The sequence below is a fragment of the Sphaerodactylus townsendi genome, linkage group LG08 (genome assembly GCF_021028975.2).
Source record: "Sphaerodactylus townsendi isolate TG3544 linkage group LG08, MPM_Stown_v2.3, whole genome shotgun sequence".
NCBI lineage: Eukaryota > Metazoa > Chordata > Lepidosauria > Squamata > Sphaerodactylidae > Sphaerodactylus > Sphaerodactylus townsendi.
This window is the reverse complement of record NC_059432.1, coordinates 97,635,669-97,661,084: the sequence shown is the minus strand read 5'-3', so window position 1 is coordinate 97,661,084 and position 25,416 is coordinate 97,635,669. Positions and strand designations below refer to the sequence as shown.

The window sequence follows — 25,416 nt, the reverse complement described above, 5'->3', positions numbered from 1 at the left end:
CCGTGGCTACACTCCTCTCTGGGCATGACACGAAGGGAAAGGATAATTACCAACTTAGTACCACTATGGTCAATGATGTCTACATTTACTAACAGTCCAATCCTATGCAGGGTGTGTGTGTGTGTGGGCTCAGGGAGCCAGAATGGGGATGCATCAGCATATTTGCCCACTCCACTGGCGTACACCAGTGGGGAGGACAAATTGGGAGGCAGACAGACACTGCACAGCTCAGCGGTGCCCAACCTGGAAATGCCTACTACCTGAATAGCTGTACCAGCCTAAACTTGGCCACTAGCACAGTTGGGGGTGAGTTAGGGGCATCCCCAGGATTTCCACCAGGGCTTTTGAGCTAGGAATGCCCCTGGTGTGGGCCTTGGACTTAAGCCACCCCAAAGGTTGGTGTAACTCTATTGAGCCATGTAGAGGACTTTTAGGCGGCTGGATTTTTGTCTTCCAAACCTTCAAAGATTTCTTTTTTTTTTGGTTTTGCTTTCTCCCTGCACCATTTGAAAGCTCTCCGGACACCCCCCTCCCCAACCACTGGAACCCTGTGAATTTGGCTGCCCATCTTCTTATGTATGCACAAAGAATAATGATTCTCACAGTGTTAACCTAATATACAGTACACAAATATTTTTAAACAATTGCTACCAGCAATAAGTATTACAAAATTCAAGCCCATCAAAGTAATTCAAGTCTATCGTGAAACTAATAAGGTCTGTTGTTGACAAGGGAAAAACCTCGTGGCCCACAGCCCAACGGGCCTTTCCTGGTGGTGTTACAGGCCAATCCACCCCTGGGCTGATGTAGTGTTCCTGACTCTGTCCTAGGAAATACTCCGATATTTGGGGGTAGTGCCTGTGGAGGGGTGGATTTTGGGAGGGATTTTGCCTAGAATTCATAGTATACCACAGAGTACCATTTTCTCCAAAGAAGCTGATTCCTGTAATCTGAAGATTTGTTGTAATGCCAGGAAAATCCTAGGGAGATGTGATAGCTGAACCAATGGCATAGAATCAAAGAGCCTAACCAGTCTGTGTGCAAGTGCTGCCAAGCTACTTCCAACTTATGATGACCTGATGAATCAATGCCCTCCAAAACATCCTATCATGAACAGCCTTGCTGAAGTCTTGGAAACTAAGGCCCCTTCCGCACATGCAGAATAATGCACTTTCAATCCGCTTTCACAATTGTTGCCAGTGGATTTTGCTATTCCACACAGTAAAATCCAGCTGCAAAGTGGATTGAAAGTCATACATCTACCTTTCCATCTGGCCTCCCGTGGGCACGGGGGATGGAAGTGCAGCTAGACGCCATCTGTATTTTTATGGGTTCTTGTATTATACATACTGATGTATTAAATTATGGTTTTACGTATGTTTTAAACTGTTGTTCACCACCCTGAGCCCTTAGGGGGAGGGTGGTATATAAAACTTTTATTATTATTATTATTATTATTATACACATAACAACACAGCACAAGTGTCTGGAATTCATCTCTGAATATCGAGTCCTTCCCAAGGACCTAGGATATTAGAGGTATTTGCGTAGAATATGTGCAGTTCCTAGAAGTGCTGCTTTCTGCAGCATGTGGACTGATTTATTTATTAATTATTATTATTATTCTGAATGTGCAGAAGGGGCCCAAGGGTTGCGGCTTCCTTGACTGAGTCGGTCCATCTCATGTTAGCTTAACCAATGGTGTTGGTATTTTCCAAATGGACTATGTTTGCTTCCCTTTCTCTGCCCCTTTGAAGCCTGTGCATAACTCAATTGGCTTGTTGTGGAATCAAATTAAGCTTCTGTCCAAACTATTAATTTGCATCTAGCACGGTTTAACATACTGCCCCAAATAGAGGTTACTGCTTTTTATTTTACTGCTTGCCCTGTAATTCTAATTCTAAATAGATTCCTCCGTGAGTTTCAAAACCATTAGCACCATCTGCTGAAAGAAACTATGAAGAACATGCATTCCCCCTGAAACAGCTTCTGTCACAATCCTAGAGAAGACAACCACGATCCAGTTTTTGTGAGGGGTTTATTCACCATAATTTATGGCAGATTATGCAGAACTATACAGCGAGCAACCATGGTTTTTGTTTTAATTACAACTGAACAGTTTATCTTCTGAAGGGAATGCAGGTTGTTCTGTGAAGGCAGGATAAGACTGAAATATTGAATGCATAAAACCTTGGGGGGGGGGGTTGAAGACAGTGAGGGAAGGAGACAGGAATGATGTTGTGCTTATGATGCATATGGCAGACAGGCCTGATTTGACCGTATTTCACCCAGCCCTCACCCAAGGGTTCCCAACTTATCCTAGAAAGGGCTTTCTTTCTCTCTATGGTACCTGCTGCCACCACCTGACCTTTGTAGGAATTTCCTACTGGGGAGGGTCAGCACGCTCCAGCTTCCTTGCCAACTGCACAGCCTTGCCTATGTGTCTCCTGCTTCCCTTCTCCTGGGTATGATAGGGATGGTTTATGGCCTGGTGCTCCCCTGGAGGAATAGCTGCTTGCCAACTGCCAGCCTTCCCCCTGACATCCTCCTTTTAAAATACAGTGGAACCTTGGTTTTTGTTGGTAATCCGTCAAAAAAATCGATTAAAACCAAAACCAATGAAAACCAAGGCAAACTTTTTCATAGGAATCAATGTAAATCCAATTAATCCATTCTAGGCACTCCAAAAAACATACCAAAACCACATTTTTTTGCTGAATAAACATAGTGTTTAATGATGAAAACAGTAACAAACAATAACACTAGGACCAGCTTCAGAGCCAGTGGACCAATGTCGCAGCAGAAAGCTGTCCAAAGAGGTCTGTTTCTGACGCCTCTTTAAGATTTGTCTGAAATGGGGCAAGCCATTGTCATTAAACAAGTTGTAGACATGGCCTGCAACAGCTTTGTCCGGGTGATTTTTGCACCTTACTGCAAATCGATGAAAACCGAGACAAATTTTTCACTGAAAAAAATCAATGAAAACCGAAACCGGTGAAAACCGAAGGCAATGAAAACTGAGGTTCCACTGTTTTGTGTCCAAGACAATGGAAGGCTATGTGGTACATAGCACTGCTACCAGCATCCAACATTAAGAAGTATTCATTAAAAAGAAAATGTTTACAAGCATAATTTTAGCACAGCACCAGACTGAGCAAGGAATTCAAAAGCAACGAGGGACTGACACAAATCTACTGTCTGTTTCTCTGTACACACCCTATCAGTTGTTAAAATAGGGCAGGGCTGGCTCTTATGCTTAGGATGTTTCAGCAGCTTACAGATTCTCCATTGTCTGGAAGAAATCCTTCAACTCCTTGAGCAAGCACATGGTCAAAATGGCTGCTGCCTCCAGAACCCCAGCAAGAGATCTGTTTCCTTTAACTGTCTCAGCCAGAAGAGGGCTCCTCTCTGCTCCCAAGGGTTTTATCAGTTCCCAGTCCCCATCCCCTTGATGTGGTCCATCTGGGTCAAGGAAGCTTTTCCTACTGGATCCAGGCATCTTCTTCCTGAGGCCCCTCTGTCTTTTTGAGACCTCCAGATCTATGATACCTGCTTGGAAAAGGAGGGGGGGCTTAACCCATCCCATTGTCTCTCACTACCTGAATTAACATTTCAAAAGTTGTTGGGCACGGCTGGATGCTTTCTACTCAGAGGAAATCACAATGCAACCTAACTTCCAGTGAATACCCAATGTGACGCTTTTGTCTGAATCCTAGAGTGTCACTTCTGCTTGGTGATGTCACTTCTGGAAATTTTTGAAAGTGATGGTGCAATTCCAGTTTTCATGGCCACTTCCCACCACCACTACTCTGAGCAGTGGTGGTCAGGGTGGGTTGAGGTCTGCTCCTTATAGGGTTCTCCTATTGCAGGGGTCTTCAAACTATGGCCCTCCAGATGTTCAGAGACTACAATTCCCATGAGCCCTACCACTTGGCCATGCTGGCAGGGGCTGATGGGAATTGTAGTCCAGGAACATCTGGAGGGCCATAGTTTGAAGACCCCTGTCCTATTGCAAATGCACCTGGAGTTCTCCTATTGCAACTAATCTGTAGACAACGAAGATCAGTTTCCCTGCAGAAAATGGCTCCTTTGAAGGATGGATTCTAACGCACTATACCCTGCTGTGGTCCCTCCCCTCCCCAGGCTTCACCCCACCCCCATATTCATGAATTTCCCAGCACAGAACTGGCAATTGAAAGTAGAGGTTGCCACAACAATGGCTATCCAAATGACTGCCATAAAGGCTGGATCTAACCATAAAATGTTGGGAGATTCCATCAAATGCTAGGACATTTATATTATTTAGTCAATTTCTATCCCACCATTTTTATTTCTTATGAATAGGAGGCATCCAGCCTTAACTTTAGAAATGTTAATACAAGTTACAACAATCTAAAAATGCATTCAATGTTACAATAAATCAGCATCATAATCAGATTTTAAAAATCCCTTTTAAAATCCCTAAAAGCAATTAATAACCCCCTCCCTGCTCCCCCGCCCAATTCAAAAATTCTCCTATGATTCAGCCAACTGTTTCCAATTGGGTACTTCCTGCAGACCTAAAGGCATCCTCCAAAGGTGGAGGAAACCCAAGGGTGGTTCTTTGGATTGGGACAGAAATTCCTTTGCACTCTGTAAAAACTGTCTGAAACGTTCCAGGCCAAACACAAACGCTTCTAAACCCGCTGTTCATCCTGAGCGGTCCGGAGTCCATCTCAGTCTCTAACCTAGAACAGCGCGCACGTGCAAGATGAATGAAAGCGAAGGCCACCCACCCCCGCGCTGACGCAAACCAATGACGACACGCCGGGAGGACCGCGCCGTACGGCAAAGCTCGGAAGCGTAGTCACATGGCAAAGACGCGACTCGGATCTTCTCACGGGGCGGGGCCGTCGGGTGCATTAGCCAATAACCGATGCGGAGGCCTTTCCCTGTTCGTGAGAAGAGCCCAAAGGCTTTTTTTTTAACATCCCATGCGCAGGCGCACTCGCGCCGCCACAGAGGGAACGCCGGCGGGCTGGAAGGTTTTTCCCCTGCCTTTCGCGGGAGGGCTGGTCTGCGCATGCGCGTTGCCGTGACGCTCCTTCAGCCCGTTCCTTTCCTGTGGGAGGTAAGTCCTCGCCCGGCGGCGCGTGCGGACCTCTCCGCTTTCCGTCCAATCAGCCACGCGCGCGGTTGTATTTGGGGGTGGGGGGCCAGCGACGGTTGTGAGGAGGATGAGGGGCAGAGGCGCGCGTGAGGGAGGGCGGCAGGGGGCTCCGTTAGGCCGGGCATGAGGCAGCTCCTTCTTGAGACTCGGGCCATTGACACGAGGCCCAGTCTTGAGGGCTGCGCCTCTCTCTGCTGCGGCTTGCCTGCTGCTTCCTGTGTGGGAGGAGAGACGGTTCAGCCTCGCTGGCATTCCAGTGTGGGGGGCAAGGCGATTAGGAAACAGCTTGGCCCAGCCAGCCTTCCCTCCGCTTGAGTAACCACCTCGATGCTTCTCCCTTATCCCACTTACTGGATCCTAATGGGTGCAGTGGCGGGTGAAGGTTGTGGCAGAGGGAGCAAAGCGGACAGATGTGGTTGATACCCGTTCTGGACTCAATCCTCCCATGTGGGGGGGGGGTGCGGTTTAAGCCTAAAACCGTGTAGAAAAGGGACGTTTGGGCGGGCTCAAGGAGGACAGTAGTACCAAATACCTGCTGGAAAAGTTGTTTTTGACCTGCCTTTCTGAGGTGCCCCACCACTTCTTCAAAAGCTGTTGGGAGAGGAGCTCTGGCACAGGGCCAGAATACAGCCTCCCCTGCCCCTTCTTGCAGCAGCTCGTGTTCTTGGAGCATCGAGGTTATGTGCAAGATTGCTAAGTCATGGATTTCCCTCCTTTCCTGAAAATCTGGTTGGGCACACCCAAAAACGCTTGAATGCTGGGATAAGCAGATACGAAGGGAGGCAAGGCTTCTATATTGCTCAGGTGGAGTAGGGAGTTTTGGCTGATGCAGCTTACCACGCAGGAATGTAAAAGGCTTTGCCTGCTAACATTTTTGTCCTTCAGCATGAAGGTATAGGATCCCCGTTTTCTTTTGCTCTTGGTAGCAGCTGCAGCTTTCCCCGTCAGCCGGGCCTGACACACCCTTTTCAACTTGCAGACTGTTAAAAATTAGTTTGATGTGAGATCACTAGATGATCAATAGGTTGGTTTCGGCTTCCAGAGTGAAAACTCGTAATGTCATTAGAGTTAATATGGGCGGACTTCAAAGAAACCCTTCCAGCGCAGGTTGTAATATGAGTTGCTACTGCTTAATAAAAGCTGTAATAACATAGCCACACTCAGCATCCAATGCCGGTTTTCCCCCTCCGGTTCTTAACGTACTTCCTCTCTCCACGTAACTTTATCCCAAGGATAAGCAGCCAGGTTCAAACTGTAGTTGTTGCCAGCCTTCTCTGTGGCTGGAGGTTTCCTTCTGCAGCCTTCCCATCCTATCAGTCCTGTTGCCATTTGATGTTCATAGAATCATAGAATTGGGGGAAAAAACCCCAAAGGCCATCAAGTCCAACCCCTGCAATGCAGGAATACATAAAGCACAATGTTCCTGAATGTTATGGTAGGTGCATGCACATGTGGCTCCAGAGAACCACAGCAGCACTGCAAATTATTCATTGTTATTAGTTATTATTTATTTGATCCTTCCCCTTTCAGGCTCAGGGCAGTTAGCAAAATATTCATACAGTATAAATAAAACAATCACAAAGCTGTATATCCAAATTTACATAGTTAAAAACCTAACTGGCTAAGATGGTGCACAAATAGTAATGATTGTCTCTTGTTGTTCACAAAGACTTCAGTTTTAACACCAACGGACATGCATCACTAATCGGGTCCAGCAGGAGAGACCACTTGATGCACCTTTGAAAAGCTTTCATTATTCCACACTGACGAGTCTCACAGTGGTGGTAAAAAGTGCTGTCAGGTCACAACCAACTGTGCCTCGATGTATGGAAAGCAGGTTACAGATGCAGTGTAGAGTCGTCACCCCCCACCCCACACACACACAGAGGAATGGGCTTTATCAGCCATTAGGTTGTGTGTTGTAATGTTTGAACTGGACTTGGATATATAGCAGTTAATCTTCCACATATTGGTTTGGCTTGAGACACCTTATTTGTAAGCCAATTGTTATCCTTGTCCTCTGCAGTCTTTCTATCAGTTTGAGGAGTGGGTTAAAGCAGGGCTTTGAGCCTTTTATGGACTAATCTGAAGTGGTTCCTGAGCTTAGCCATCAGTCTAGTTTCCTTTGGTACACTATAGTATCCTAACATGAATAGATATACTGATGCAAGTTGGGTTAGCTATACCATAAGAAACGTAACAAATGTGTACTTGGAATGAGAGCAGAGATGACACAGGGCTGTTTTATGCTGGATTGGAAAAAATACTGCTTGTAAGGTTGCTGACAGCTGGAGTGTGGTGACCAGAGGAGAGGGTGTTAGTTTATGTACAAGATGTACTCTAAAGTACCAGATTTTATTCCATAGTTGACTATTGTGTTCTGTGAAAGGGATGGGCAAAGTTCAACATGGATGAGTTGATTGTCTCACTTTGTAGCATCTGCTAGAATACACATCACATAATGGCTGATGAAGTTGACTTCACCACTGGAGATGCCGGTGCTTCTGCCACCTACCCCATGCAGTGTTCTGCACTTCGCAAGAACGGATTTGTGGTGCTCAAGGGACGTCCCTGCAAGATTGTGGAAATGTCCACTTCGAAGACTGGCAAACATGGTCATGCCAAGGTAATATCTTGGTATAGTTTCATTCAGTGTTTTGTATTTTTAAATTCTGGTACATGACTGCTGCTAATACTAAACAATCACCAGCAACAATGTAAGGTACAAACCTACTGTAACGTTTTAAAATTTTATGTGGGTTTTTTAATTGAGAGGTAAGTTGTAGACGGAAGGGGGATGAGAAAGCGAGGTAATTGGTTGACGCTGGGGCATGACTGAGACAAGTATGCTGAACTGAGGGAGTCAGAGTGTATGTAGAACTAGGTGTAGAGTGTGTGTAACCTACTCCTTGCATGGCAACTGTAATTGGCTGCCTTCTTATATATTGCTGCTGGCTGAGTTCTTTGCATGGAGTAAAGATATAGCAGAGAGGTGTCTCAGTACTGTACACAAGATTGGCCAGCAAGACTGACTAGCAAACTGATGTCTGTCCCAAGTTCTGTTTGTGCCTTTGAACATCTGATATTTGGTCCCAGCCTTCCCGTGGCAGCCATTTTGTGGTGGTGGCCAGTCCCCACCCTCCAAATTTCCAAAGAACCCACCAGCTCCACAAGATTGGGGACTCTGAGCTATATGCTTCTGTAGGTGCTGCCCCATGTGTTTGAGCTTGGGTGCCTCATTCAGGAATGTGCAACGGTTGCACGTTTTCCCCATAGCACTGGTACTTACCCTTCTTTTACCTCTGAATAATTCAGTTTTGCGTAGTTTGTGGAATCCAGGAGAATGGCAGTCTTCCTAACTTCATCAGGCAGGCCATTCCATAAGATGGGGGCCTCAACAGAGAGTGCGTGTGTACAGGCAGTTGTTGATTTTACCAAGTTTTCAGGTGGTGCCTGCAGAAGGCCCTGTTCAGACAAGATAAGCTGTTTTGGCAGAGCATCGCGGAAGAGGAAGTCTTGCAGATATGAGGACCAAGGCCATGAAGAGCTTTGTATTTGATAGCCAGTGCCTTCATTGAGCCCAGTAATGGGTGGCCAATGGAGTGACTGCAGAATGGAAATGGTACACATACTCTTCCTAATTCCCTATAATAACCTAACTGGTGTTCTGCACCAGCTGGAGTCTCTAAATTGACTTCGAGGGCAAGACCTTTCTAGAGTGTATTACATCCATCTAGTCTTGATAGCTCCAGTGTATGAATCCAGCTGGCCAGATAAGCAGTGTCAAGGTAGGGGACCCTCTTATGTGTTTGACTGATTTGGAAGACTGTGTTTTTAAGCTGCATTAACTTTATTCTCCAGCACCAGTGCTAGATCCAGTATAACCCCTAGATTTTTAACCCAGTCAGAGGGGATCGGCTGCATCCTTGCATTTGCCAACAGGTTTGAACTACTATAGTCTGTCTCAGAAAAAGGTGTGGATAGGGTTGTGTGTTCCCCTGCCACAGAACTCAACATGCTGGATCTGTTGTAGAATGCTCCACCTGGGTCCTAGCCCCCAATTAGCCCTACTCCCCCCATCTGTTTGAAAGTAAAATTACATTTCGACATTCAGTCTTGTACCAAAGCACCCCATTCAGTAATGCACAAAGTAATTGTTTTGACAAAGGCAGTGCTTAAAAATGAATTCTCATATTCATTCAAGACTGTTCGAATGCAGAATTTTCTTGACCGCTGGACCTCAACTGACTGTACGAATATCTTTTTCTGAGACTACAGTGAGACGGGCTGCAGTACAACAATGATAAGATGGGCTTGTAATGCAGGCGTTGTTTATTTCATCCGTAGCAGCTCTCTGAGTAGTAGAAATTAGTTTTACATGTATACATGATAATTCAGAGCACTGGATGGAAGCAAGATTGTCACTGCCGATTCCTCTCCCCCAGCTTCAAGGAGACAGTAAAGTAGAATAATGTAGGAGGCAAAATGGTGAAGCCTAATTCAGATATAGGGATGTACGTAAAGAAGCTTTAGGCATCTAGTTAACTTTACTACATGAGATTATTAATGTAGGAAGAAGTACACATCAGTGTTGTTGCTTCGGTTTGGGTATAACGATGGTGGTGGAAAGCGTTGTCCTGTTTCATCTGATTTATGGCAACCCCAGTGGGGTTTTCAAGGCAGAAGAGGAAAAGAGGTGGTTTGCTATTGCTAACTCTGCATAGCAACTCTGGACTGCCTTGGTGGTCTCTGATCCAAGTACTGACCAAGGCCAACCTTGCTTAGTTTCTGAGATCAAGCTAGGCTGGGCCATCCAGGGTAGAGTCACTACAGAATCCTTGCTTTTGGCTTATCTTTTTATTGAAACTTGCTTATTTACATCTTTGACTCAGTGCTGCCGTGGAAGGTTGCTGGGTGACCAAGGCGCTGTTCTATGAAGGAGCTGATAATCAGTACATACACCCATATTTGTGTGTGTGCCCTCGAATCACAGCTGACTCCCGTGACTCCATACGGTTTTCAAGATAAGAGCTATACAGAGCTGATTTGCCACTGCCTGCCTCTGTGTAGGCTGAGAGTTCTGAGCGAACTGTGACTGACTCAAGGTCACCCAATAGGCTTCATGTGGAGGAGTGGGGAATCAGATCTGATTCTCTAGATTCCACTCATAACAACTATGCCGTGCTGGCACCCATATGTATAGTTCTTCAAAATCTTGTTCCACAATAGCTTGCTGTCACAGCTGATAGGATTCACATTCGTGGCAAACTAATTATCTTATAATTTGAGATACCATACTACGCTCTTTAAACTTATATATCTTCTGAAAAAGGAAGTTCTATGTAAACATATTCTTGTTACTATTAACCTTAGCCAAGAATATTAAAAATAGAGATTACAGTTTTCTCATACATATATTATCTGTTGGATCCCAGTTCTCACACCACATCTTTGAACTATATTGTCACTTCTATATTTAGCTGGACATTCTTGCTATTAGGCGTTTCTTGCACCTGGCTGACATATCACCATTAATATGAATTGTACTGTTTCTAATCTGTCAGTAGCTATATTAATCTTATTCTTTTGTTCATTACTTTCTCCAGGGCTGTTCTGTTCTGGAAACCTGTGTCATATTTAGCTGAGAGATCTGCCCAATTTTAGCATGCAGAAGAATTGTCCATTATGTTTTTAGCTGCTTCCCCATATTTCTGACTATATTTGTGAACGTGAGTTTTGTGCTTTCAATAATTTAAGTCTAAATATGTAATAAATATTATTTTCAGGTCCATCTAGTTGGCATTGATGTTTTCACTGGCAAAAAATATGAAGATATATGTCCTTCCACTCACAACATGGATGTACCTAATATCAAGAGGAATGACTATCAGGTAAGCGCACATTTGAATCTAGGCCACTGGAGTTTTTTGTTGTCTAGGAATAATGTGATAACATAAAACAAGTTGCTGTTTTTTACTGGTAAAAAATTCTCTTCCTTGATTAATTTTGACTAGCCAAGGGTTCGTCAGTGCTGGTAGCAGCGTCTGATTTCCCATGCTGTCTCAGGAAAGAGCTATTTTCCTACTTATTTTGTTTGGCAGTGGTTATACTCATCAATAGTTCCTTACCCTTGTGTGAGTTCCTTGCTTTAATGGCAAAATAGTAAAGCGAAATGGAAGATTTAGACTTGTTTTAACATATTGGTCCTAACAATCTCAGTCTTTCATACTACATTATTGATAACATCTCTGTACTAACAAAAATCAGCTGTATTTAAGAATCTTTGGTAGGTTCTATACTATGTAAATTTTGGTGCATCTTACCAAAAGTTTAGAGGTTTAGATTTAAATGGACTTAGCACTCTTATAGTCTCATCCTACAGTAAGATGTACCTATGCTATTTTGCTAAAACTGAAGATGATGATCTGTAATGGTTAAACACAGATTAGTAAGGGATAGTAAGGGAACAGAAACTGATATTTTGCAGTATTTTGAAATGACTTCCCATTTGAATGTGGCAGCAGTTTTCTGTGTTTGCTGATCAAAGTGGTGAAATTTGTGAAGATTGCTTAAATATTAAGAAACTTGGTTTTGAATGACATCACAAATCCATGGCTGAAGTTCTACAAATAGCACTAGCCGTATTTAAAAGCAGATATAAAATTATTTAGGAAGAGCCCTGTGAGAAGCTGCAGTACAGCAGGCTCCGCTCGTGACATGAGTTTGATCCAAATAGAAATCAAATAGCTGTTTCAAGGTTGACTCAGCCTTCCATCCTTCTGAGGTTGGTAAAATTAGTTCCCAGCTTGCTGAGGATAAAATGTAGATAACTGGGGAATGCTATGGCGAACCACCTCACGAACATAATCTGCCTATATTTTGTCTCACCAAAAGAATAAACCAAAATTGGAACTTCATTCACCACATGCTGGACCATCTTTGTTTTAGCATGCTCTCTTTGGGTCCTGGTGCCTACTTAGTTCTGCTCCAAATGGAACATTGAAACACAGGCGGATTCCACATGGGCCAAAAACAGCGGTGTGAAAACCCTTTTACACCATTTTAAATCATTTCACACCACTGTTTTTGGCCCATGCGGAATCCACCACAGACAGTCCAGCATGTGGCAAACGATGTTACAATTTTTCTCTTGGTGAATCAGAGTATAGTCAAGATAATGATGTGACATTATCCTGTGGGTTAGCAATGACCTGGTGCTTGCACAGGGCCTACCTTTACCTTTATGAAACTACTTGGCTGTTGTAGAATATCCTGTACGGATTTCTCATTTCTTAGGAAATCTGTTTTGACTCAATCACTACCAAAAGCGGGATGTGTAGCTTCACTGCACTCTCTGCTAAGCTGAAACTCTCAATGCTTAAAAAGGTTATGTCCAGGTTGTATATCCTGGAACCCTGAACGGAAAACTCCCTTGTCTCAATCACAAGGTAAATAAGTCCAGAGAGCAAAACGCACATGACTCATGCTCAGCTTAATGCAGCCACTGCTGTGCAATCTAGCCTGTTCTCCTCAGGTAAATGTACAGTTTCATTAGCAAAGTGAAAACTAAATAAAGGTTGTCTTTTAAAAAATTTCTTCCAGCTAATCTGTATTCAGGATGGTTACCTCTCTTTGCTGACAGAAAGTGGTGAAGTTCGTGAGGATCTGAAGGTGCCAGAAGGTGACCTAGGCAAAGAAATAGAGGGGAAATACAATGCAGGCGAGGACTTCCAGGTAAGAACATAGAGAACTAAATTCAGTTGAGGTGATGCGAGAAGATGGCCAGGTGGGCCTTTTAATATCCTGAGCCTCTGGGGTGAATTGAAGGAATCGCAGGTGCTATCCTTGATTGCCTGAAAGAACTATTGCAAATAGCATTTCTCTGATTCTTCTGTTTCTCATTCTCTGTCAGAAGGGTGGAGCACAAATGCCCATGTCAGACTTGGGTTTCTCAGGACCCATTCCTAAAGATGTTAAACGTTTTAGGGTGGTCAACCTGACCTTCCCTACTGTAATGTTTTTATTTGGACAAAAATAGCCTATCAAGATAAGAATTTCAGTATTTTTTAAAAAACATTCAGTAGGAAGTAACTTTGCTGTGCCCTCTTGCATACTGATAGAACATTCTATCTTGTTCTAGATAATTGACTCGTGTTCCCTATATAACATTTTTAAAATTAATTTATTCAAAACTGTTTGGGGAGCACTTTGTGAAAAATGGATTAGAATGTGAGAAATCGGGGGGAGGGCGGTATACAAATCTAATCAATCAATCAATCCTGGTCCACGACACACAGCGCTGCGATCAGTTGCCTTAACTATATCAGTTTGTAAATATAATCTGTTTGTTTTTTCCTCCGTAGGTGTCGGTCATGTGTGCAATGAGTGAAGAATGTGCCGTAGCCATAAAACCTTGCAAATAGGGCCACCAGGATGGGAGCAGCTGCTTAGGTCCCGGCAACTGCAGATCTTGTATTTTAGTTCTGATAATCACCAAAGCTATAACCTTCACTAGCAACCTCGTGTCTTTGTTTGAAAATAGTGCTGACTAATGTTGCAAGCCATTTGGCAATATTAAAAAATTGCTGAAGCTCAAGTGCTTACAGGAATGGCAAGGCAGTCAAAACTGTCATTTTAGATCATGAGGTATCAAACTAGTTTGCTTTGCTCAAGTGGGACTTTGTGAAGCCGTGCCAATACCCAGGTAGTACTAAGTTTGGATCAAAGGACGTGTTCAACATTTTAAACAAAAACGAAAATAAAACCGATTTTATCTTAAATACCGCTGAGTTGTGGCTTGCACTAAAACGTGAATAGCAAGTGAGCTAGAGACAAGGGAACTCGTGATCAAAATGCCAGTGCTGAAGGCCATGTGCAACTATCTCTGTAGTCTTGTTGGTTCAGTCTTAACACAAGTCACCATTTGCCTGCGATGCAAACATCCAGAATATTGGGTGCTTTCATACTCTGGTTAATAGTGCACAAAAGTGTGGGGGCAGGGTTGGGGGCGGGGAAGATTCACTAGAGGCCTTTGATTTCAACATGCAGTTCAGTCACTCTTCTGCTAGTTAATGGAAGGGAATGCCTCCAGTATAAAACAGAAATGGGTTTTTAGCTCTGTTTAGTTTTGTAGCACAAGTAGACTTCTCTTTTGGCTTGAGTAGGACTTGGAGCAACCGTGCACATACTGACTTATACGGAGGCTAAATGTGAACACGTTTCAGCCAGCTGAATATAGGCCAGGAGCTGTCAAATCTAGTAAAGGATTATATATGAGTGCTTTATAAGTGTAGGCACTTTGGGGCTTAGGATATGGGGTAACTCTAAATCTACTTGTGCAAGACTTAATTACACTGAACAAACAAATGCCTAATATAATTGAATAACTAATAACTAGTCTATATGATCTTCCATGTGTAAGATCATACTTCTGCTTGGTGTTTTGGGGGAAGAGCCTAATTACTTAAATTTGCCTTAATGTTAGTAGCAACTGACTAACTTGAACTAATGACTTTGGGTTGTTATAACATGCCTAGTTCATTACTGGCAGCTTTCTTTTTGGCAGGATTTTGAGCTTCAGTTAGGGAAAAAATGGTTGCCCTTAATTAATGAGGTTGGACTAGTGGTGAACGGTAAACTGCACCAGGGTTTCTCAGTAGGCTATCAAGCAAGTATCTATGCAGAGACAGGGCACAAGACAGCTTGATTTGGCAATAAACACTCTGGAACTAAGCACAGTCTTGACATAGTTGTAAATTTTACTACACATTTCATGATCTAGGGCTACTAGAAAGCGGAAGGGGTTTGGGATAATGCTAGAATCTAATCATGTGATCATTCGTAAATAGTTGGTTTCCATATTCAGAGTAGAAATGGAAAGTCCCAGTTTGAAACATTAGCTAGTCACATTGATCATGATCTCACGTGCAGTTATCTGCCAGGCATGAACAGCTAAGAGAAGTGAACCGATGTCAGAAAAATGGAAGGGTTCTGTTAGCATCCTACTACTTGCATCACCTTAATAGGTACAGGTAATGGTCTGGAGGTTTCTGGCTTAAATGTATTATTAAAATGTCCCCCTCCTGTTTGTTTGTTTTTTAAAGGAAAAAAGGGGGTGTTTTATAATTTCAACTTTATTTTTTTAGCTATCTGGCATCATGGGTAATCTAGCCTAGGTGAATACAGAAATACAGCATCTGATGGACAGATGGTACATTGGGCACTATTCCATATACAACTGTGCAATTTTTCAGTTAAACTACAGTATTTGCAAGACTATAGCAAAGCCATTTCACTTGTAGAGGGCAATCTGTCTACAGACCCATCAGGTTTACAGTAAACTTAACTTTGTTAATAAAAGCTTGAAGTGCTGTATCTTTCAGGTACTTTGAGCTATTTCAGGGTAATTGTGCTTCTCTGAATTCTGAATGGTTCTTACTTTGTAGTTGAAAAGTGAATGCAGTTCCAAGAGCAGGCTCAAGCTCTTCTAACAAGCTGTCGCCCAAAAATGAAGGCTGAACAGCTCGTTCCTGCTGTTACTTTGTGCTGGCCCAAGCTTTCATGTGTTGGGGTCCATTTATGTCTTATGGTTTTTCCTTAATGTGCTGTTGGTGTTCTCGCCTCAAGTGTTAGGGAATTGTTTTTTTTTTTAAAAAAGAAACCCAAATTTACCTCTTTGTCTCTTTGTGTTCCACAAAACCGCTGCTAGTTGAGCCATGACTTGAATATACAGTCTTCTCAGGGCTGCTCTTGCGAAGAACTGAAAGAGCTTAAGTTGATTATTTTAACAGAGCTGCTTGAAAGTCTTACAGGGTTTTGTATTCCATAAATTTATAGCATGCTTATGATGCAAATAGAGTTCTAGTATATCGAGCGTTAGCCTAAAGGAGTCAAACATTTGTGACCAGCCTACTCCAGTGACTAGATTACATGTTTGACTGCAGTAAGCTTTAAGTGTTGGAATGTCGACTGTGTCTGGAAACATGAATAGAGAAAGCCGTGCTTAAGTATTTTCATTCTGTGTAACATACAAAACTCATACATTATATTATAATCAACATTTGTCACAGTATAGCTCAGACACTGGTCCCTGTAGCTTTTATCTGCATTGTGGTGTCTAGGCCTTTTAGAACTCTGAATGCTTGTGATCAGTGACTGTTACATTAAAAACTGAAAATGTTAAAAGTGTGCAGACATAGGGGTCTTTTTTTATTGTGACACATATTTGTTCAGACAAGTATGCAATATATCTTCTGGCTAGTGAATGGATGCGTTGTTCATTATAGAAAAGTGACTTTAAAAGCAAAACTTGAAAGGTTTGTACTTTTCTGCATTTCTGTAATAGTGAAGTATTCATGTGTTAAAGAGTTTTTGGCTTTTAACAATTGTTTTATTGAAATGTTTGAATTATGACTTGGGTCACAGCAAAAAGAATAAAGTTTCAATAAACCTTAAGACTATCCGCTTTGGTTTTTGCAATCAGATGTTTTATGGGTACTTCACGATAGATGTTTTAAATACAACAATGGTAGCAAGAGTCCTGAAGACTGCAGGCATCTACGGGACAGTAGTTGGTTTATCTCAATGTACTGACATGGCCCCACCCCAGATGTTCCATTTCCCATTGCTTAACACATCCCATATACTTAACTGATGTGGTAGCCTTGCCAAAGAACTATTTCAAGGAGGTTTATGTAGCTAGATGAGGTAGGCCAGAGATAAAATCTGCACGATGAGATTGTGGAATGGACCTTTATTTCACATATCTTCTATGTCCCTGCTACAGAGGTGTCCAACTCTGGCGCTTCAGATGTTCATGGACTACAATTCCTATCAGCCCCTGCTGGTATGGCCAGTTGGCCCTGCCAGCAGGGGCTGATGGGAATTGTAGTCCACGAACATCCCAAGCGCCAGAGTTGGACACCCCTGCCCTATTGGCTTCTGCTTGAAAACAGCAGAACCTGCCTGCCACTTCTAACAGGCCATTTACTGTGGTGGTGAGAGGTTTTAGTGTTCCTTTTGAAGAAACAGGAGTTGCAACCTCTCATCCAATTCCTCTCCTTGAGGTCCGCTATCCTGCTGCAGCTTTAATCCATGCATGTGTTGTGAATAAATTCCCAGCCGTGGGGGTGGGGGTGTATCTGGCATTCTGGAATTACAACTGATATTCAGAGATCAGTTTTCCTGGAGAAAATGGCAGCATTGGAGACTGGACAACCTGGCATCACGTCCCTACTGAGCTACCTCCCCTCTAGGCTCTGCCACCAAATGTCCAAGAACCACTTGGAGTTGGAAACCCAACGCCTCCTAACTGCAGTGTTTTTTTGGGGGTGGGGTCATAATGAAGATATTTACTTTCAAATGGAGAAACATCCCTATGCCTTTTAAAGACTAGAAAAAAGGCAGAAAAGCCGTCAGAACAAGTTCTAATTGCTATCTTTCCATTTGGGGTGGATTTGTCTGTTCTGCAGCCTTTTAAATCACCAGCTCTGCCAAAAAAAAAAAAGGTTTCCAACTTTCAGGCCTCCAGAATTTTGCCTTTGAAACTACTGCTTAATGGAATGTAGTGTGCCATACTTATGTTTTTAAGTTCTAAATGATACGTCGAGGCATGGGCTGAAGACAGGGCTACGTCTTTACCGGCTGAATTGCTACCTGCCGCCAGGATGTTAAGGTTCGGGAATCCCTGGTAACTTGCAACGGAAGCAAACTTGATCACCCCTTTTTAAAATCTGAATGTTCACACGCATTCCAGTCTATTCCCAGCGCTCCAGCCTCGCACGTGGACAAAACCCATCGAGGCCAGTCCCTTGAGAAGAACACAGTCCCAGCTCACTCAATGCAACTCTGCACAATCTACAGGTGCGGATGTGACGTATTTCTCTGCATTTCCGGAAATGCCAAAACCAGGCTGATCCTTGGTCCCATAGAGGAACAGGTTTTTTATTCACAGTTTAAAATACCTGGTTATTTTGGCTAACACATTTTTGAGTGATAAACACGAAAACTGCTCCTACAAGGCAAATTCTATGGGTGTGAACCGAATTAGTTGATTGGGAGGCTAGGGGTCATCTTCTGGCAGCTTGAAAACTTGATGCATAAGCTTATTAAAGTATAAAGCTATTAAAGCACAAGCTCTGCTTTGCCAGACATGCTAAACCTGGGGTGTCCAATTGTCGCCCTGCAGATGTTCCTAGACTACGATTCCCATCATGCTGGCAGGGGCTGATGGGAATCGTAACCCAGGAACATCTGGAGGGCCAGAATTGGACATCGCTGGGCTAGCTAGCCTGTTACAACATCATCTACGGCGACAGAATCATTCCACAGGAGCATCCACATTAGTCTGTGGCCCAAAGCGATCTAGTCCCCGAAAGTTTATGCTGCAATAAAACCGTGTTACTCTTGAAGACTACACAGGGCTCCTGCTCAGTGGTGGGATCCAAAATTTTTAATAACAGGTTCCGATGGTGGTGGGATTCAAACAGTGGCGTCGCCGCACAGACGCACCTCCACTCCCTATTGGGCAGGGAGGTTGCTTTAGTAACCCCTTCTCGGCGCTCGGTTGGATCCCATCTCTGCTCCTGCTTATTCCAGATGCACATATTTTTGGAGACATCTTCATTTCTTCCCTTCCTGTCAGGCTCGTGCCACCTCCATAGCCACTCACTGTACTCTTATGTGAGGTCGACGGAATCCCTGGATGCCATTGACAAAGTCATGTTCGTTTACCCTTCCTCTATGACCGACCTCGGCGTGCCGTGCGTCATTACGTCACTGAACAGCTGGCTATAAATACCGGTTCTCGCACCGCGTTCTTCCTTTTAGGAGGGCTTCTCCGAAATGGCGCCGGTGAGCTTCTTTTCAAAGCAGTCGCGGGGCAAGCGTGTTGCGGGTGGAAGGAAGGGTGCTGGTGCGGGTGCTGCTAACCCAGTCTTTCCCTCCTTATGGTTCTGGTACCAGACTGAGTTGGTCGTTCCCTTTCTCTCCCCGCGTGCGTCTTCTGTGCTGACTTGGAAACAGGGTTGTTTGCACCTTCTGTCACCTTCTCAGCGCCCAAAAGTCTGGGTGCTCCCGGGTAAAAGGGATCACAGCCCACCCAGGTCTGGATTTACCTGCAGCTTCTCCCAGGGTCTATGATAGACCACTGGAAAAATAGAGCCCCTTGGAAATCCACGCTGAGGCTTAAATTTCTCCAGCAGGAAACTGGTCTTTAAATTCTGGGAGACTTGTTCTAATTATGGGACTGACACTGAACACATTTATATATGCAGTTTTAGCATCTGTAAAGATCTTGATTTTATTAACTTCATTCGCACTCCATCCTTCTCCATAATGTGGTCCCAAAGCGACTTAAGTCACTCCATTTTTAATCATAGCAACTGAAGTAGATTGGGCTGAGAGGGTGTGATTGGCCATAGGTAGCCCAGCAAGCTTCAGTGGCAGAATGGGAATTCGAACTTGGGGCTCAGAGATCGTGGTCCAATTCTATAACCGCTGCACTTTGCTGACTATCAAATCTGCAGCGTAATTGACTGTTTCCTATATTATTCGGAGGCAAGTCAAGATTTGCTGTTGAACTTCCTGGCCTGGAGCATCCTACCCCAGCTCGCTTTATTCCACTTTGTTCCTGCCCTTATGACCCATCTGTAAGAGTATGGCTGATTTTTTTGGGGGTGGGGGGGGGGTTCTTGACCCATAGTTTGAGAACCGCTAATGCGGGTTAAAAATCCCTTGTCCACGACAATCTATTTTTCCCCCCTGTCATGCTCAGCCTTGGAAGCGGTTGGTATGGTTTGTTGCTCATTGATCCTTGTTTGCTGTGTATGAACTGAAAATGAGCCTCAGAACATAAGAATTATGTGTAGTACAAAAGCTTCCTTTGTAGCATGCTATGTGGAGAGGGTTGACTGAATGCAAAAAACTTGAAAACCGCTGGAAAATTGTTGCTAAACTGTAAGTAATGGCTGTTTCTGTTCTTGTATTTACAGTCATATATGTAAATTGGGATTTCCATGTGTGAGTGCACTGGTAGATAATTCCACGAGCGTAGCTGTGCTAGTCTGTTCTAGCAAAGTAAATGATGCAGCTTGATTACTGTACAGTCATTGTAAGAGTGGGGGGAAGAACTGAGATTGCCCCAATGGATGGGTGACAATCAATCCCAGTTATTCTCTAGTACTTTTTGTAGTTCACTTGACTGCTTGGAATGGGCAAATACAGATGAACACATAAGAGTGTTTGATTCATAGTAATTGCTCCCTGATTCCCTTTGCTATGGAGTCATGGTCTTAGTTTTGTTAATTTGGCAGAAAGACTCATCGGGCATCATGTGGTGTCAGAGTGAAGTCAGGGCTGATAATCTTGGTTCTGACCTGTGCCTTGGTGGTTTGGGATTCTCTTTATGAATTGTGTAGATACTCAGCAGTTTGCATTGGTAGTTAATGGTCTTGCCTTTGAGTACTGTGAGAAGAAAGCAAACAACTAGTGTCTGTCGAAGGCTTTCACGGCTGGATTCAATTGTTGTGGGGAGTCATTCCGTGCTGTAAGGATCTTGTTCCTAGCGTTCCAGGATCTTGCGGTTGGCATCTTCAGAGATGTATCACAGAGGGACAGACTTCTCTCTGTGATACACCTCTGAAGATGCCAGCCACAGATGCAGGTGAAACGTTAGGAACAAGATCCACCAGATCACGGCCACACAGCCCGGAAAACCCACCACAACCAATTGGTGTCTGCGTTGTTCTGTATGTAGGGTAAGAGATCTTACTGTCCGAAGGTATTTAAAAGCTTCAAGTTAAAAACCTATTGTAATAAACGTAAAATAAATGTTACCATTCATGGTGCTTCTCTTTCTTTCCAGAAAAAAGATAAAAAGCTTAAAAAAACTATTTGCAAGTATAACCTTGATCTCACCCGTCCGGTAGAAGATGGAATATTTGATTCAGGAAATTTTGTAAGTAGTTCCACTGTTTACATGTCTCTAGTTTGGGTTAAGTGGTGAGAAAATAGCAATATGTATTGAACCTCAGTGATGATAACAAAATCTGATCTTTTTAAAGGGGAGGTAGCATGTATATAAAGTTTTTACTTGAATTCATAATGAAACATTTACTTGCTAAGGGAGATAATAACAGAAATCTTGCTGTTCCCTGCCTCCTCCAACCTCGCCTACTAGTTGCATTTTCCATTGTCTGTAATAACGCTGACTACAAAATAATACTATATTTTAATTACTATAAATAATTACTATAAAGTAATAACACTGATTGTTGGGCTAGGGTTCCTTCCCTAGTCCCACAGCTAGGGCACCATTCCCTAGTGTTGCATTTTTTTTCTTTGTTGAATTAGGAGCAGTTCCTGAAGGAAAAAGTTAAAGTGAATGGAAAAACAGGAAACCTGGGAAATGTAGTTCACATTGAACGCTTTAAGAACAAGGTCACTGTGACGTCTGAGAGGCCGTTGTCGAAAAGGTAGGCTTTTCTATTCCAGGTGGCATGTTCTCTCTCTGAGGAAGAGGGCATCTTGATCTTGGGTGACTTCCTCTAGGTGCTCAGGGAGGCGGGACACATTTTGTTCATTTTTTTCTTCTGTGTGGGAGCCACCTGAGCCCAGTTGGTTTCCTTCCTCAAACCAGGGTAGCCGCTGGGAAATAGCTCTTCACCGCAACTACCCCACCTTTTTTTAATCCCGTTTGTTCCTTTTGACCAGGGGTCCCCAAACTAAGGCCCAGGGGCCAAATGTGGCCCCCTGAAGGCATTTATCCGGCCCGCCAGGCATGGCGGCGATGGCTCCATTCATGTGCAGTGGGGGCTCGAGGGAGAGGAGGAACTGGCCCCAATGGCTGTTGATTGCAGTTACATGATGGCACCCCCAAATCTCCATGAATTTTCTGACCCGGAGTTGGAAACCTTACATGTGGCAACGCCTGCTCCGCCCTTCCCTCTTGGCTACTCCATGTGTTGCTGTCAGGCTTTCCGTTCCGCCTCACTCCCATTGGCATCAGCCAGGCTGGCGAATCGCTCGCTGCTAGGGAGGAAGATACCTGATCCTGGGTTAGATGGAATGCTTCATTGGGAAAGTTCTGCTTTTTTTTTTTTACAGGGGAAGGTATTCCACAGCCTCCCCAACAATATTTGGAGCCCACCCTGTACTTGACATACTTTGGTCACTGTTCTAAAAATAGACCACGACAGAAAGGCTGAAAGGTGAAATCAAACATTTTACAATCATTTGGGCATAGGAATTTGTTCATAGTTTTTTTTAGTCCGGCCCTCCAACAGTCTGAGGGACAATGAACTGGCCCCCTGTTTAAAAAGTTTGGGGACCCCTGCTTTTGACTGTTCGTTGACTCTTTTTCTTGCTTTCTGCAATTCTAGGGAGTTTTTAACTCTCCCAGTCATTGGGGACAAATTGGATAAGTTCCTGATTAAGGCCAGAGGGCATCTTGTCCACCCATCGCAAAAGTATAATTATAACGTAAATGGACTGCAGAGAAAGGGAAGATGGCAAGGAATTCATAGAACCATGAATGTTTAATACAGTTAAGCACCAAGGAAAGAGCATCAATATTCTTCAATTTCACCAAAACCAGCTTCTTTTCTTCCTTGCGGTTCTACATTTTTCTTCACTAGAACAGTGTTTTTTTACACCTGTTCTTGTTATGCTCCTCCCAATTCTTGGTTTAGCTTGGGGAATACTCAGCTTGGCTCAGGAAGCTCCTGCGTGGGGAACAGGAAGCGAGAAAATTGAGCAACTGGTGGGAATAGCCCATAATCAAGATTTCCTCCTTAGGACACAAGGAACCCTCATATTGAATATCCCAGGGTATTTGGATAATCTTGTGAATGGTTTAAACTTCACATAGTGGTATTTTGAGGAATTAAGGTCTTCCTCTGAAATACCTTGGCTTAATAGAATAACTTGAATCATATATAATATCATTTTTCATAATGGCTTGGAATAACTAGATTCCATTTGTGCGGATGAAAGTGTTTCTTCCTTAAGAGTGCAACTTTCTCACTTCAAGCAGAGTTTTGGAGGTGAGAAAAATTGCACTCCATGGTTTGAATTTCTTTCTGTCTGTGAAAGCATTCTGGTGGATCCACGACACTGTTGATATAGAATGCTTCATGTCTTTCTCAGCAAGGTGGGCTTTGTTTGACCCTGCATTATGAATAGGGGGGCTTGCTTGCTCAAGGCCAAACGTCAAATTCACGGGGGGAAATGACAGTTTACTAGGGGTCATCTCGGTACACGATTCAATTTCTTAGCCACCCTGCTAGCCCTTGGTATAATTAAGGGTATGTCTGCTTACTTTATTCTTAAACTTTTATTAGTCTAGGTCAGGGGTTCCTAACTATTTTGAGGCTTTAGGCATCTTTGGAATTTTAAAGGGGTGTGTAAATTCCACTCCAAACTATCTGCCATGGGGGGTGGAGCCAAACCCAAAATGGCTCCCTCCAGAGTTGGAGCTAATCGGAATAGCTTCCTTCTCACACTGCTTGTGTTTTAAAGGTACCTGAAGTATCTCACTAAGAAGTACCTCAAGAAGAACAATCTGCGTGACTGGCTGCGTGTGGTCGCATCTGACAAGGAGACCTACGAACTGCGGTATTTCCAGATCAGTCATGACGATGAAGAGTCTGAAGCTGAGGAATGAGCAAGGGCTTTTGTGAGGGAGTGTTTTGTTTGACGAGCAGTGTACTAATAAACTTTCTGTTCGTGAGAACATGTTAAATTATTGTGTCTGTGTTAAGTGCCATCAAGTCACTTTCTGACTCACAGTGATCCTATGAGTCAGAGTACTCCAGAATGTTCTGTTGCTAATAGCCTTGCTCTAGTCTTGCATACTGAAGGCTCTGGCTTCCTTCATAGAGTCAGTCCATGTCACGGTGGATGTTCTTTTCCTGCTGCTTTCAACTTTTTCTGGCCTTGTCTTTTCCAGTGACTCTTTATCCTCTCGTAGGGCAATTCCGCACACGAGTAAAATAGGTTAGACCCAGTTCCCTGAGAAGGGTACTAACCTAGGTCGAAGCCATTGTTGTTCCCCACTGCTGTTCCCCACTGCAACCAGCTTGATCCCAGCTCGGAGGGCGGAATCATCCTGTGCCTCTTCGCTGCTCCGTTTAGATTGGCTACTGTTCTACGGTCATGTTCCGTCTATCCCTACACACGTTATAAAAAAAATTCCACAGAAATGGAGGGATGAAGGTGGTGTTTTTTGATTGGCCAGCTGTACGCATGCCCGAAACACTCAGCTGTGATTGGCTGAATGGGGGACTCCTGGCACCAGAGATTCCGTGCTTCACTGGAATCAAGCTGAGTTCGAGCGTGGTTCCCTGAAAAAGTAGTAGTTCCCAACTGGAGTTGGAAATTTGACCATTACACGGGACGAAGCTGGTACAAAACCAATTTGATCCCAGTGGCTGTGCGGAGCACTTAGGTCGAACGCAGCTCGAACTTAGGTCGATAACGCAAGTGCGGAATCGACCATAATGTGACCAAAGTATGATAGCCTCAGTTTAGTTATTTTAGTTTCTACAAACAATATATACCCTGAATTAAACCCAAAGTTCCCGAGGGCTTCTGGGATTCATTGCTCTCCACAAAAGGCCATCCTGATGAACTGTAATTTGTCCACCTCTTGCAGTCAAGGTCTCTGCGAAACAGGGGAACCGTGCTTCTCAGCTGCCTTTACATATTAAAGCACATAATATAATAATATCTGAAAGATTAACTTAAGCTTGTATCTGATGGTGTGGGCTCTCGTTCTTGAAAATATGCTGGAATAAAATCTTGTGAATTGTTTAAGTACCACTAGACATTTTAATCTTAATCCCCGAGAATGAAAAAAAAAGGATTCTACATTTAAGTGACTTTCACCCCTTCCAGGGACATCAACATTTTTGATATAATAGAGTTGAAAATAGCTAGTTGGGCAGCGAGTTTATATTTTGTGCAAAAAACTAATGCCGTAGTTCAATCAGTTGTAAGCAACTTCTTGCCCACTAGTGGACAGTATCGCACCATAGTATCTATGAAATAGCACAAAAGGTGGCCTAGCAGTTCTAAATCAACATCTCATATGTACAGTTCTCTGAATTCAGATGTAGGTGAGTTTTTTTCCTTTTTAAAAAGCATTTGCATTCAGACAACTGCTAAACCTTTATGCAGGTTGGGAAACTATAGGACACTTTTCACACAATCTATTAGTAGAGGGAGATTACCATTCTCTTCTAAGATGTCTAGGTTAGCACGGTGGTTTG

General features: G+C 43.5%; 2 protein-coding genes across 2 annotated transcripts; both read left to right on the top strand.

Annotated features, from left to right (window-relative positions):
- The first annotated feature begins 4,961 nt into the window (after positions 1–4,961).
- Positions 4,962–16,603, top strand: EIF5A2 (eukaryotic translation initiation factor 5A2). The gene is made up of 5 exons (XM_048505922.1): positions 4,962–5,110; positions 7,586–7,775; positions 10,936–11,040; positions 12,752–12,883; positions 13,513–16,603. The coding sequence occupies exons 2-5, from the start codon at positions 7,611–7,613 to the stop codon at positions 13,570–13,572; spliced, it is 462 nt and encodes a 153-aa protein (XP_048361879.1). The 5' UTR covers positions 4,962–5,110; positions 7,586–7,610; the 3' UTR covers positions 13,573–16,603.
- Positions 16,604–18,901: 2,298 nt separating this feature from the next.
- On the top strand, positions 18,902–23,888 carry RPL22L1 (ribosomal protein L22 like 1). Its single transcript, XM_048507011.1, has 4 exons — positions 18,902–19,000; positions 21,012–21,104; positions 21,500–21,621; positions 23,666–23,888. Exons 1-4 carry the CDS (start codon positions 18,992–18,994, stop codon positions 23,808–23,810), a joined length of 369 nt encoding a protein of 122 aa, XP_048362968.1. The 5' UTR covers positions 18,902–18,991; the 3' UTR covers positions 23,811–23,888.
- The last annotated feature ends 1,528 nt before the right edge of the window (positions 23,889–25,416 follow it).

Excerpts from the sequence above, each read along its gene's own strand:
- EIF5A2 (XM_048505922.1), top strand. The coding sequence starts at position 7,611 with ATGGCTGATGAAGTTGACTTCACCACTGGAGATGCCGGTGCTTCTGCC. Across the intron at positions 11,041-12,751 it reads TCAAGAGGAATGACTATCAG|CTAATCTGTATTCAGGATGG; the intron begins GTAAGCGCACAT and ends AATTTCTTCCAG. Across the intron at positions 12,884-13,512 it reads ATGCAGGCGAGGACTTCCAG|GTGTCGGTCATGTGTGCAAT; the intron begins GTAAGAACATAG and ends TTTCCTCCGTAG.
- RPL22L1 (XM_048507011.1), top strand. Across the intron at positions 21,105-21,499 it reads TATTTGATTCAGGAAATTTT|GAGCAGTTCCTGAAGGAAAA; the intron begins GTAAGTAGTTCC and ends TTGTTGAATTAG. Across the intron at positions 21,622-23,665 it reads GAGAGGCCGTTGTCGAAAAG|GTACCTGAAGTATCTCACTA; the intron begins GTAGGCTTTTCT and ends TGTGTTTTAAAG.